This window comes from Hypanus sabinus, chromosome 10 (genome assembly GCF_030144855.1).
Source record: "Hypanus sabinus isolate sHypSab1 chromosome 10, sHypSab1.hap1, whole genome shotgun sequence".
Taxonomy (NCBI): Eukaryota; Metazoa; Chordata; class Chondrichthyes; order Myliobatiformes; family Dasyatidae; genus Hypanus; species Hypanus sabinus.
In genome coordinates, this window is record NC_082715.1 from 83348596 (window position 1) to 83362285 (window position 13690).

Below are 13690 nucleotides of genomic sequence, written 5' to 3' on the forward strand. Positions count from 1 at the left end.
ATGCAAGGTAAGCTTTTAATTGTATTTTGGTACATTCGACATTAATAAAACAATCCCAATGCTTTCTGGGGAGAAGCAGTTTCACTCCAAGTGATTTGACTTATTAGAGACGATCCCATATTAATGGTCTGTGCCTTTGGTTTCTCCTAGAAGAGGAACTGTCATCTTCTGATTAATCTGTCTGACACCCCAAACTCTAAATGCAGAGTCAGAAAGAGACAGTGCATGGAAACAGGCCCTTGGGCCACATCAGACTGTGCCGACCATCAACCACCCAGCTATTAATCCTGTTTGTTAATTCTCCCCGCATCTCACTACTACATTCTTTCATTCACCTACACACTATAGCAGCAAATTAACTCATTAACCAACATGTGAGGAACCAGAGAATCTGAAGGAAACCCAAGATGTCACAATAAAAAGGTGCAAGTTCCGCTCAGATAGTTCTGGAAGTCGGAGCTGAACCTGCCTCTCTGCTATTTACAGGCCATAGTCCTACTAGCTGGGCCACTGCACTGCCACCTTGTTTGATATGAATTCCTCTAGACACAGAGAGTCCTGGAATTGCTCAGCAGGTCAGGCAGCATTAGTGGTGTGAGGCATAGAGATAATGCTTCAGGTCAAAGACACTTCATTAGAAATAAAAAACATAGAAACAGAGCACAGTACAGGCCCTTCGGCCCACAATGTTGTGTTATTCCTTTAACCTACTCCAAGATCAATCCCACCCTTCCCTCCCACATAGCCCTCCATTTATCTATCATCCATGTGCCTATCTGAGAGTCCTTTAAATGTCCCTGATGCAACTATCTCTACGACCACCCCTGACAATGTGCTCCACGCACCCACCACTCTCTGTGTAAAAATGCCTACCTCTGACATCCGCCCACTACCCGCTACTTCCCTCGAATCGTCTTAACGCTATGTCACTTCAGATTAGCCATTTTTGCTCTCGGTGCTGTCCATTCTGTCAACGCCTTACTGAGAAGTGCATATCACTTTAATGTAGTCTCCTCTCATTACAAAAGAGAAATGCCATAGCTCAGCCTACCCTGATATGTTTTCTAATCCAGACAGCATCCTGGTAAACCTCTTCCGCACGCTCTCTGAAGTTTCCACATCCTTCCTATAATGAGGCAACTAGAAATGAACACAATACTCCAAGTGTGGTCGAACCAGAGTTACCTCATGGCTCTTGAACTGAATTCTCCTGACTAATGAAGGCCAGTACAGCACACATCTTCTTAAAAACTCTATCAACTTGCACAGCAACTTTGAGGGTGCTGGGGGGGGGGGGGGGGCCGGTCTGTCTGAGAGAAGGAATGCGACAGGGTGGAAATAAAGGAAGAGTGAATGGCACAAGCAGAATGGTGGTGTTGGCTGAGAGAGGGTGGTGAGTGGATGGCTGGAGGGATGTCAATAACAAGAGGATAATTATTTCTAAAATCCCAGGAAGGAGCCAGACTCTAGCCTCCCCACCAGAGGACATCTTGAAAGGCAATGCCTCAAAAAGGCTGCATCCATATGAGAGGAAGGTACAGGAACTTGAAGACACACCCAGCGATTTAGAAACAGCTTCTTCCACTCTGCTATCAGATTTCTGAACAGACGATGGAACACTACTTCACGATTTTTGCACTAATTATTTATATTTTAAAATATATATCGCTTATTGTTATTTATAGTATATTTCATGTATTCCCTCAAAATGACAAATTTCATGGCATATGTCAGTGATCATAAACCTGAATTTGATTCTGAAGTACTAGATGCTCCTAATCATTTGACAGTAAATGCTCTGTACGTGAGATAGTTAAATTCTGTGGTAAGCCCTGAAGGTTGTAGTGTAGCAAGAAAATGAGAGAGTCTTACTTTGTGCTTCACTGGAGCATTACGGGAGGTCAAAAAGAGGTAGGTGGGGAACTAAACTGACAGGCCTAGAGTAATGAACCTCAGGACCACCCTTGTAGATTGAATGTTCCACAATCAGGGCAAGCAATCTTCATTTGGCTTCTCCAATGTAGTAAGGAGCACATCAAGAGCACCTGGATTTCATAGTCATTTAGAAGCAGTGCAAGAAAATTGCCTGAGAGTTGAAGGTAAACTTTTTATCAAAGTATGTATATGTCACTATATACTACCCTGAGGTACATTTTCTTGCAGATATTTACAGGAAAATAAGGAAATACAATAGATTTTTTTGAAAAACTGTACATAACAAGACTGACAAGCATCTAATATGCAAAAGAAAACAAATTGTGCAAATAATAAATAAAAAAAAACTAAATAATACATGACTTGTAGAATCTTTAAAGTGAGCCTTTAGTTGCACAAGTCTCTTCACCTGTACAGGAAGTTTATGTCCCTGGCCACTGGGAAAGCAGGAGGCAGAATGGCAGGTGTAAGTACCTCCTGTACTTACACAGGAAGATGTCATGAGATAGGGAGGGCATCTGAGTGGAGATGGAATGGTTTCTCTCTGGAATGCTACTATGAGGGGAGAGGGGTGCAAAAGGCAAGGTTTGTTTGATGCTGGCATCAGGTTGGACAAGTTGGAAGTTAATCCACTGAATGTGAGAACTCTCTTTCTGCGGTGAGACGTGGTGTTTGAAAGCAGGGTTCTGAGGAGATCAAAGCCACATGGCTATCTACAGTGGAGGGGAAAGGATGGCTGAGGTAAATGCATATCAGATGGACTGGAGTGGAAGCTGAGAAAGGATGCTGCTTTTGTATTCTATCTGTGCTAATAATTCTGGCATCATCCTGAAGATTATCTCTATTTGTCACATGTGCATTAAACACAAAGTGAAAAGCGCTGTTTGCGTCAATGACTGCCACAATTCAAACATGTGCAGGACAGCTCGCAAGTATCAACATGCTTCCAGTGCCAACACAGCATGGGCACAACTTACTAGCCTCTAATAGCCCATATGACCCTGCAATGTGGGAGTAAACAGGGGCACCCAAAGGAAACCCACATAGTCACAAACAAACTTGTTACAAACAACAGGGCAAATTGAACGCCAATCACTGGCGCTGTAACACATTAGACTAACCACTATGCTTCATGACTTTATTTCACAGTTAACTTTACGTTAAAAAATGTTTGTTTTGTATTAATTTCTGCAGCTCCAATGCCAGCATACCTTTCCTTTGATAACAGGCCCAAAACTGCTTACTATACTCCAAGGCAAACATGCAGAAATCTGCAGATGCTGGAAATTCAAGCAACACACACAAAATGCTGGTGGAACACAGCAGGTCAGGCAGCATCTATAGGGAGAAGTGCCGTCGACGTTTCTGGCTGAGACCCTGACGAAGGCTCGCTGCATTCCACCAGCATTTTGTGTGTGAGGCCCCTTTTATTCCCACTCTGCCTTCTGACAATCAGACAATCTTCCATCCATGCTAGTATCTTTTCTGTAATTCCATGGGCTCTTATCTTGTTAAGCAGCCTCATGTGTGGCACCTTGTCAAAGACTTTCTGAAAATCCAAGTAAACAACACTCAACACTCAAAGCTGCTGTGCAGGTTGACTCTGTGGTTAAGAAGGCAAACAGTACATTGGCCTTCATTAATCGTGGGATTGAGTTTAGGAGCCGAGAGGTAATGTTGCAGCTATATAAGACCCTGGTCAGACCCCACTTGGAGTACTGTGTGCTCAATTCTGTTTGCCTCACTATAGGAAGGATGTGGAAACCATAGAAAGGGTGCAGAGGAGATTTTCAAGGATGTTGCTTGGATTGGGAGCATGCCTTATGAGAACAGGTTGAGTGAACTCGGCCTTTTCTCCTTGAAGCGATGGAGAATAAAAGGTGACCTGATAGAGGTGCATAAGATGATCGTGTGGATAGTCAGAGGCTTTTCCCATGGCTGAAATGGCTAGCACGAATGGGCATAGTTTTATGGTGTTTGGAAGTAGGTAGAGAGGAGATGTCAGGGGTAAGTTTTTTCACACAGAGTGGTGAGTGCGTGGAATGGGCTGCCGGTGACAGTGGTGGAGGCAGAAGCGATAGAGTCTTTTAAGAGACTCCTGGATAGGTACATGGAGCTTAGAAAAATAGAGGGCTATGGGTAAGCCCAGTAATTTCTAAGGTAAGGACATGTTCAGCACAGCTTTGTGGGCCAAAGGGCCTGTATTGTGCTGTAGGTTTTCTATGTTTCTAACATCCACTGACTCTCCTTTCTCTGTTTTGCAAGTTATTTCTTCAAAGAATTCCAATAGCTTTTTCAGGCAAGGTTTTCCCATAAGGAAATAATCCTGACTTTGGCCTACTTTATTATGCACCTGCAAGTACCCTGAAACCTCATCCTTAATAATTGTCTTCAACAACTTCCCAGCTACTGAATTCAGGCTAACTGATCTATAACTTCCTTTCTTCTGCCTCCCTACCTTCTCAGAGTGGAGTGATTTTCCAGTCCTCTGGAACCATTCCAGAATCTAGTGATTCTTGAAAGATCATTACTAATGCCTCCACAATCTCTTCAGCCACCTCTTTCAGAACCCTGGGGTGTGGTCCATCTGGTCCAGGTGATTTAGACCTTTCAGCTTCCCAAGCACCTTCTCCCTAGTAATAGTAACTACACTCACTTCTGTCCCCCGACACTCTCGAATTTCTGGAATACTGCTGGGTCTTCCAAAGTGAAGACTGACACAAAATACATATTAAATTTGTCTGTCATTTCTTTGTCCCCTATTACCACCTCTCCAGTATTATTTTTTAGAAGTTCCATATCCACTCGTTTATTCTTTATACATCTGAAAAAACATTTTGTATATCCTATTTTACCTTCCTAGCTTACCTTCATATTTCATCTTTTCTCTCTTTATGGAATCTTTAGATGCCTTCTGTTGGTTTTTAAGGCTTCCCAATACTTTAATGTTCCAATAATTTTTGCTGCATTATATGCCCTCTTTTGCTTTTATGCTGTGTTTGACTTCACTTGTCAGCCACATCCTTCCTTTACAATTCTCCATCTTTGGGACATATCCTTTATGCGCGTTCCGAATTGGACACAGAAACTCCAGCCTTTGCTGTTCTGATATCATTCCTGCTTGTATTCCCTTCCAGTCAAACTTGGCCAGTTCTTCCCTCATGTCTCTGTAACTCCCTTTGCTCCATTGTAATACTTCCTCTCAAACTGCAGGGTGAGTTCTATCATATTAGGAATTCTTGGTTATATTAAAGGATGGACAAGAAGTAAAAGCATGGAAGTCTAGTTTCATCACAGCAAAGGTCTGAATCTTATTCTGGGCACCAGAGTTTAGAGAGCAAGTTAACATTTTGGAGGAACTACACAGTATAGTTACTCAAATGGTGCCTGGGTTGTGGGACTGCAAGGAAGACATTAGGGTCAGGTGAATATTGCTCCTTACAGTCAGCAGCAGGAATGGAAGCTGATCCTACAGCTGACATTGTAAAGCACCATGCTAACTGCTACACTACTGTGCTGCTCAACATTAATGTGCCATCCGTCTGGTATGGAGGGGCCACTGCAGAGGGTGGTAAACCCAGGCAGCTCCACCATGAGCACTACCCTCGAGGACACCTTTAAAAGGCAATGCCTCACGAATGTGGCATCCTTCACGAAGGAACCTCACTCTCCAGGACATGTTTGCTTCTCATTACTACCATCAGGGAGGAGGTACAGGAGCCTAAAGGATACAATCAATATTTTAGGAAGAGCCATCAGATTTCTGAATGGTCCATGAACACTACCTCATTACTTGGCTGTCTTTTTACACTACTTACTTTTAAAAAAAATATACCTTATTGCAACTTAGGGATTTTTTTCCAGACTTGCAGTGTACTGCTGCCACAAAACAACTTTCACAACATATGCCAGTGACAATAAATCTAATTCTGATTCTGAAGAGGAGGAATTTTATTTTTTTATACAGCCAGTTGTCAAAATCTGGAGTGCTTAGCAGTCTAAAGGAAATTGGAAGTAGATTCAATTGTAACATTCAGAAAAAAAACTCCTGTAAACTTGTGAGTAAAGATCAGATGCAGTGAGGGAACTGGAGGACTAAATACTGTAGATAACTCTTTCAGAGAGCCAGCACATGGTAGCAGGCGAATGGCCACTTCTGCACTCTATTGTGCATGTCAAAGATACAGCTTTAGTTTTTTTTCCCTTCCCACAGTAGGAGAGTGAATAATTAGGTCTGAGCACTATTGATTTCTGCAGCAAAATCATTAATCACTTCCAAAGAGATGGGGTGTGGAGGTGAATTCTGTTTGTAGGAAGAAAGGGAAATAAATGTAGAGGATGCCAGCATCAGAAAGTGACAAAGAACATACATCACTACAGCACAGTACAGGCCCTTCAGCCCACAATGTTGTGCTAACCTTTTAACCTACTGCATGATCAGTCTAACCTTTCCCTCACCTCTGCCCCTCTGACTAACACAGGTGCCCCTCAGCACCCTCCTTTACTCTCTGAACACCCATGACTGTGTTGCCACCCACAGCTCCAATCTGCTAATTAAATTTGCTGACGACACTACATTGATTGGCCTAATCTCAAATAATAATGAGGCAGCCTACGGAAAAGAAGTCATCGCCCTGACAGTGGTGTCAAGAAAACAACCTCTCCCTCGATGTCGCAAGAACAAAGGAGCTGGTTGTGGACTACAGGAGGAATGGAGACAGGTAACTCCTAGTGACATCAATGGATCTGGGGTTGAGAGGGTGAACAGCTTTAAGTTCCTCGGCATACACATCACTGAGGGTCTCACGTGGTCTGTACATACCGGCTGTGTGGTGAAAAAATAACAACAGCACCTTTTTCACCTCAGACAGCTGAAGAAGTTTGGTATGGGCCCCTAAATCCTCTGAACTTTCAATAGGGGCACAAATGAGAACATCCTAACTGGCTGCATCACTGCCTGGTACTGGAACTGTACATCCCTCAATCACATACTCTGCAGAGAGTGGTGCGGACAGCCCAGTGCATCTGTAGATGTGAACTTCCCACTATTCAGGACACATACAAAGACAGGTGTGTAAAAAGGGCCCGAAGGATCATTGGAGACCTGAGTCACCCAACTACAAACTATTCCAGCTGCTACCATCCGGGAAATGGTACCGCAGCATAAAAGCCAGGACCAAGAAGCTCTGGGACAGCTTCTTCCACCAGGCCATCAGACTGTTTAATTCATGCTGATGCAACTGTATTTCTGTTATACTGGCTATACTTTTGTACATACTATTTATTATAAATTACTATAAATTGCACATTGCACATTAAGACAGAGACATAACGTAAAGATTTCTACTCCTCATGTATATGAAGGATGTAAGAAATAAAGTCAATTCAATTCAATTCATCTTCTACACCTCCAGAAAGTTATCCCTCTTCCTCCTTCACTCCAAAGAGAAAAGCCCCAGCTCACTCAACCCTGCCTCATAAGTCATGCTCTCTAATCCAGGCAGCATCCTGGTAGATCTCCTCTGACCTTCTCTAAGCAACCAACAAAACCGTTAACAATGAGGTGGTGCAGCAGGTAGTTCAGCTGCTTTACAGCTTCAGTGACGCAAGTTTGACACTGACCTCACGTGCATCGAGCACGTTTATTCTGTTCAATGTTCATTTTGTGACCGTGCAGGTTTCCTCCCACATTCCTATGGTATGTGGTCAGTAGGTTAATAGCCACTCTAAGTTGTGGAAGAGGAACTATTGGAGTGGAGTTGATGTTGGGGCGGCACAGTTAGCGTAGTGGTTAGTGGAACCCAGAAATCAGGGTTCAATTCCCACCACTCCCTGTAAGGAGTTTGTATATTCTTCCTGTGACAAGGTGGGTTTCCACCAGGTGCTCTGGTTTCCTCCCATATTGCAAAGGAATATGCATTAGGGTAAGTGAACTGTGGGCATGCTGCGTTGCTGCTAGAAGCACGGCACCACTTGAGGGCTGCACTGGTCACTGGTATTTCCATGTACATGTGACAAATAAAGCTAATCTTTAACCTTTTGAAGTTAATGGGAGTAGGTCACAGGGAAAATTCATGGGGAGTGGGACTGCTCTGGGAGCTGGCAGCGACTCAATGGGCTGAGTGGTCTCCTTGTGTATAATTATGTTAAGCTCTACAGTACCACAACATTGCTCCATCTCTTCAATCTCCTGTGTGCAGCATCCCTTCTGATACCCAGCCTCCCACATCACTGTTCCTGTATTCATTACCTTGCCAAGTTTCTGCAGGCTCATTAAGTTCAAGGTAGCAATAGTGACTCCATGGGAGCACCCTACAGGCGCCAGTTGTTGCATTAGCCCACGATCACTAGTAGAAAAAAATGACTACTTCAGAGATTTCTAATTTCCATGTCATCACTGTAGGAGGAGGAACTACAGTGAGGCAGCTGCAGAAGAGAGAGTGTCTGATTTTTAAAGACCAGGGAACTTACTGGAACCAGGAACTTCTTCACCTCCTCCAGGGCGTGGCTCATGCGTGAATATGCCTCTCCAGCTGGGACAAAGACTTCAATCAGCACGTGGAGGTCATCGCCTAAATGTGCATACTTGGCCTCTCCACTTTTTCTCAGTTCTTCTTCCTGCCCAAAGAACAAGAATTAATGAAGTTTGTTAAGCACACGTATTCACAGAATGCAGACCAGAAACAATTCTCAGCCTATGTGCAATGGCTAATTTACAGGCAGGACCAACGGACAGTAATGATGACTGGCTCTTCAGGGGACTTCATGAGTGCAAGGATGTTCATCCCTCTCAGTTTGCTTGTTGCCTGCCACAGACATCCCCAGCCAGCCAGCCCAGTGGTGGTGCTGTTACAGAGCCTCTTTTGGTAATGGACGGTGAAGTCCCCATCCAGAAAACATTCTGCGCCCTTTTGTGTCCATAAGATTGAAAGAGTGCAGAGAAAATTTACAAGAATCTCATTGGAACTTGAGGACCTGAGTAATAGGGAAAGGTTGATTAGGTTACGACTTTATTCCTTTGAATGTAGGTGAATAAGGGGAGATTTGATAAAGGTATACACAAACATGAGGGTATAGATAGGGTAAATGCAAACAGGCTTTTTTCACGGAGGTTGGGTGAGACAAGAACTAGAAGTCATAGCTTAAGGGTGAAAGGAGAATTATTTAAGGGAAACACGAGGGGAGTCTTCTTCATTCAGAGGACAGTGAGAGTATGGAATGAACTGTCAGTAGAATTGGTATTGCAGGTTTGATTTCAAGATTTAAGAGTAATTTGGATAGCTACATGGATGGAAGGGGTTTGGAGAGCTATGGTCCAGGTGTATGTGAAGGGCAAGAGGCAGAATAAGAGCTTGCACAGACTAGATGGGCTGAAGAGCTTGTTTCTGTATTACAGTGCTCTATGACTCTAATTTTAACGTCCTTCCAAGGAGATAAACTGACTCATGAGCTGAAGGAGAGCAAGAGGGATAATGAACAGGGGCATGCGTGACTGCATTTAATGCCATCATATTTGTGACAATCTGCAGTCCCTTGGTAAAAGGTGAGCTTGTGTCCCTGGATCATTAATTCAAGCCACTGGATTAGCAGATCTGCAGTGTAACTCTACAGTGCATTACACAGACACACATCTCCTCTCTCCACAGATGCTGCCCGGCCTTTTGACTATTTTGTTAACATTTTCAGTTGTTGAACAATATCCCAAGTGCCAGTGATGTCTGACTTATGTCAAGGGAGTTCTGCATCACAGTTCATTAGGAATGAATGACTAGATCCAAATTTATTTCATCCCACTGAGATTATTTATTATGATACTGTGTCGACCACCGGCTCACAAAGCGGCGCACGCCGGCATTGAGGCAGGACCCAAAGAGCGCGCCAAGCCTGCCTCACCAGCAAGGGGAAAGCCAGCGCGCGGGACGGGACTGTGAATATGCACCCCCTACAGCATTCCCGCCCTGGGAGGGCAGGATCAGGAAGGCTTTAAAGCGAGGCCGCAAAGTTTGAATAAAGCTCTTTTGTAACTGCAGCTCACCGACTACATGTCGTTATTCCAGTGCTGTGTGTAGCACACTGCTACAATTGGTGACCCCGACGGCCCAAACGATTTTTGGACCGGAGATGAATAACGCCGCATCTGTTCATGCAGTTTTGTTAAAACTGCCAAGCTTCTGGACGCTGCAACCTCACCTATGGTTCCAGCAAGCAGAAGCCCAATTCCACGTTCGGTAGATAACCTCGGATGCCACACATTACTACTACGTGGTGAGCTCCCTCGACCAGGAGACGGCCTCCCAGGTTGAGGAGTTCATACAATCGCCCCCAGCAGATGGCAAATACACAGAATTCAAAGCCTTGCTCATAAGGACTTTCGGACTCTCATGGCGCGAGTGAGCTGCCCGCTTACTGCACTTGGATGGTTTGGGGTACAGGCCACCGTTGGCTTTGATGAACGAGATGCTGACCCTGGCCGGAGGTCACAAGCCCTGCCTCATGTTTGAGCAGGAATTCCTGGAGCAGCTGCCCGAGGACATACGCCTGCTGCTGTCTGACGCGGATTTCAGTGACCCCCGGAAGGTGGCGGCCCGGGCAGACGTGCTGTGGAAAGCCAAGAAGGAGAGTGGGGCATCCGTCGCACAGATCACCAGGCCACGCTCCCAGCAGCAAACCAGACCAAGCCCGGCCTGAGAGCCCGCTAACCCCAGAGGCAGGGGTGAGGAGACCAACGAACAATGGTGCTTCTACCACCAGCGGTGGGGCACAGAAGCCCGCTGCTGTAGCCTGCCCTGCAAGTTCCCGGGAAATGCCAGGGCCAGCTGCCGCTGATGGCTACGGCAGCTGGCCATCGGGATAGCCTCTTGTATGTCTGGGACAAGCAGTCGGGACGCTGTTTTTTGGTTGACACTGGAGCCGAGATCAGTGTCTTACCTCCGACGAGTTACAACACCTGCAACAGAGAACCGGGTCCCACCCTAAGGGCCGCGAACGGCAGCACAGTAAGGACCTACAGCACCCGTATGGTGTGGCTACAGTTCGGCTCATGTGGGACTTCACACTGGCCGCCGTCGCCCAACCACTCCTGGGAGCGGATATTTTGCGAGCTCACAGCCTACTGGTCGACCTGCCAAGGAAGAGACTGGTCCACGCCGAGACCTTTCAAACGTTCTCCCTGGGTGAAGCCAGGTTGCCGACCCCACACCTAGACTCCATCACGACAACAACTTCACTAGAGTCCTGGCTGATTTCCCATCAGTTCTGGCACCGCAGTTCACAGCAGCCATGCCCAGACATGGCGTACAGCACCACATCCCGACACAAGGACCACCCCTCCACGCCCATGCTCGAAGGCTTCCCTTGGACAAGGTCCGACTGGCGAAGGAGGAGTTCAAGAGGATGGAGGAATTGGGGATCATACAGCAGTCCAACAGCCCATGGGCCTCCCCCCTGCACATGGTGCCCAAAGCAACAGGGGGCTGGAGACCATGCAGCAACTACCGCAGGCTGAACGAGGCTACCACACCGGACCGCTACCCTGTGCCGCACATTCAGGACTTTGCAACAAACCTGCACGGCCCACGGATCTTCTCCAAGGTGGACTTCGTCCGGGGATACTATCAAATCCCAATGCATCTGGACGACGTCCCCAAAACGGCACTCATCACCCCTTTTGGCCTTTTCAAGTTCCTCCGCATGCCGTTCGGCCTAAAGAATGCCGCACAAACGTTTCAGCAGTTAATGGACACGGTGGGACTCGACCTGGACTTCGCTTTCATCTATTTGGATGACATCCTCATAGCCAGCAGCAGTCGTCAGGAGCATCTGTCCCACCTCTGTCAACTCTACGCCCGACTGAGTGAATATGGCCTGATAATCAACCTGGCCAAATGCCAGTTCGGGCTCGACACCATCTACTTCCTGGGCCACAGGATTACTAAAGAAGGGGCAGCCCCTCTGCCCGCCAAGGTAGACGCAGTCCGCCATTTCCCCCGACCCAACACAATCAAAGGCCTTCAGGAATTCGTGGGTATGGTAAATTTCTATGACCGCTTCCTCCCTTCAGCTCCCCGAATCATGCACCCCTTGTTCGCCCTGATGTCGGGTAAGGGCAAGGACATTACCTGGGATGAGGAGTCCACCGCCGCTTTCATTAAAACCAAAGAAGCCTTGGCAAATGCTGCAATACTAGTGCACCCCCAAATGGACGTCCCTACCGCCCTCACAGTGGACGCATCTAACACGGCAGTCGGTGGAGTGCTGGAACAACTCATCGAGGGTCGCTGGCAACCCCTGGCGCTTTTCAGCAAACACCTACGACCACCCGAGCTCAAGTACAGTGCTTTTGACCGGGAACTGTTGGCTCGAAACCTGGCAATCCGGCATTTCAGGTACTTCCTAGAAGGTCGGCCCTTCACAGCGTTCACGGACCACAAACCGCTTACCTCTGCGTTCACAAAAGCATCCGACCCCTGGTCGTCCTGCCAGCAGCGACATCTGTCCTACATCTCTGAATACATGACGGATGTCTGGCATGTCTCGGGAAAGGACAATGTCGTGGCGGACGCCCCCTCCCACCCTAACATCCAAGCCCTATCCCAGGGGGTAGACTATGAAGCGCTGGCGGGGGCGCAACAGGCAGATGAGGAGATCCCTAGTTACAGGACTGCAGTCTCCAGTTTGCAGCTCCAGGACCTCCCCGTAGGCCCAGGTGAGAGGACCCTACTCTGTGACGTCACCACCGGCCAACCCCACCCCGTCGTTCTGGCAGCCTGGCGGCAGCGTGTTTTCAACTCCATTCACGACTTAGCGCACCCCTCCATCAGGATAACCATCTGGATGGTAGCCAACAGGTTCGTTTGGCACAGACTCCGCAAGCAGGTCAGTGAATGAACCAAAACAAGCATGCACTGCCAAACAGCCACGGTGCAGCGGCACACCAAAGCCGTGCCGCAGCAGTTCCACCCACCCGCCGGCGTTTCGACCACATTCGACCACATGGCCCCCTGCCAGTGTCGCGAGGAGTGCGGCACCTCCTGTCTATCGTGGACTGGTTCACCAGATGGCCAGAGGCGGTCCTGCTCACCGACATCACCTCCGAATCTTGCGCCCGGGCCCTGAACACCACCTGGGTATCTCGCTTTGGTGTAACAGCCCGCATTACCTCCGACAGAGGTGCCCAATTCACCTCCAGCCTGTGGTCAGCTATGGCCAGCCTTTTGGGGACACAGCTGCACCACACAACTGCCTAGCACCCACAGTCGAACGGCCTGGTGGAGCGTTTCCATCGACACCTGAAGTCGGCTCTCATGGCCCGCCTGAGAGGACCTACCTGGGTGGACGAGCTTCCCTGGGTCCTGCTCGGAATCCGCACAGTGCCCAAAGAGGATCTGCACACCTCGTCAGCCGAGTTGGTGTATGGCGCACCCCTGGTTGTCCCAGGAGAGTTCATACCAGCCCCAAGAGGACAAGAGGAAGAACCCGCAGCAGTCCTAGGCAGACTACGCGAGAGGCTTGGTAACCTGGCCCCCATGCCCACTTCACAGCATGGGCAGAACCCAACCTGCGTACCCAAAGACCAGCAAAACCGTGTTCGTTTTTGTACGACGGGGTGGACATCGGGCACTGCTACAGCAGCCCTATGAGGGGCTGTTTACGATGATCATAAACAACTGGTCCACATTCGTGCTGAACCTTGGGGGGAAAAGAGGAGGTTTTCACCGACTCAAACCAGCCCATGTGGACTTGGCGCAGCCGGTCG

General features: G+C 47.6%; 1 protein-coding gene across 3 annotated transcripts in view; it reads right to left on the minus strand.

The window, feature by feature from the left end:
• Positions 1–13690, minus strand: part of khdrbs2 (KH domain containing, RNA binding, signal transduction associated 2) — a 565375-nt gene that overhangs the window by 257304 nt on the left and 294381 nt on the right. For all 3 annotated transcript variants that reach the window (XR_009514410.1, XR_009514409.1, XM_059982275.1), the window contains exon 4: positions 8407–8553. Coding sequence is in view for 1 of the 3 variants with exons in the window: in XM_059982275.1 (XP_059838258.1) it covers positions 8407–8553 (147 nt within the window). In the remaining 2 variants the exon portion in view is untranslated. The remainder of the gene's footprint in view (positions 1–8406; positions 8554–13690) is intronic.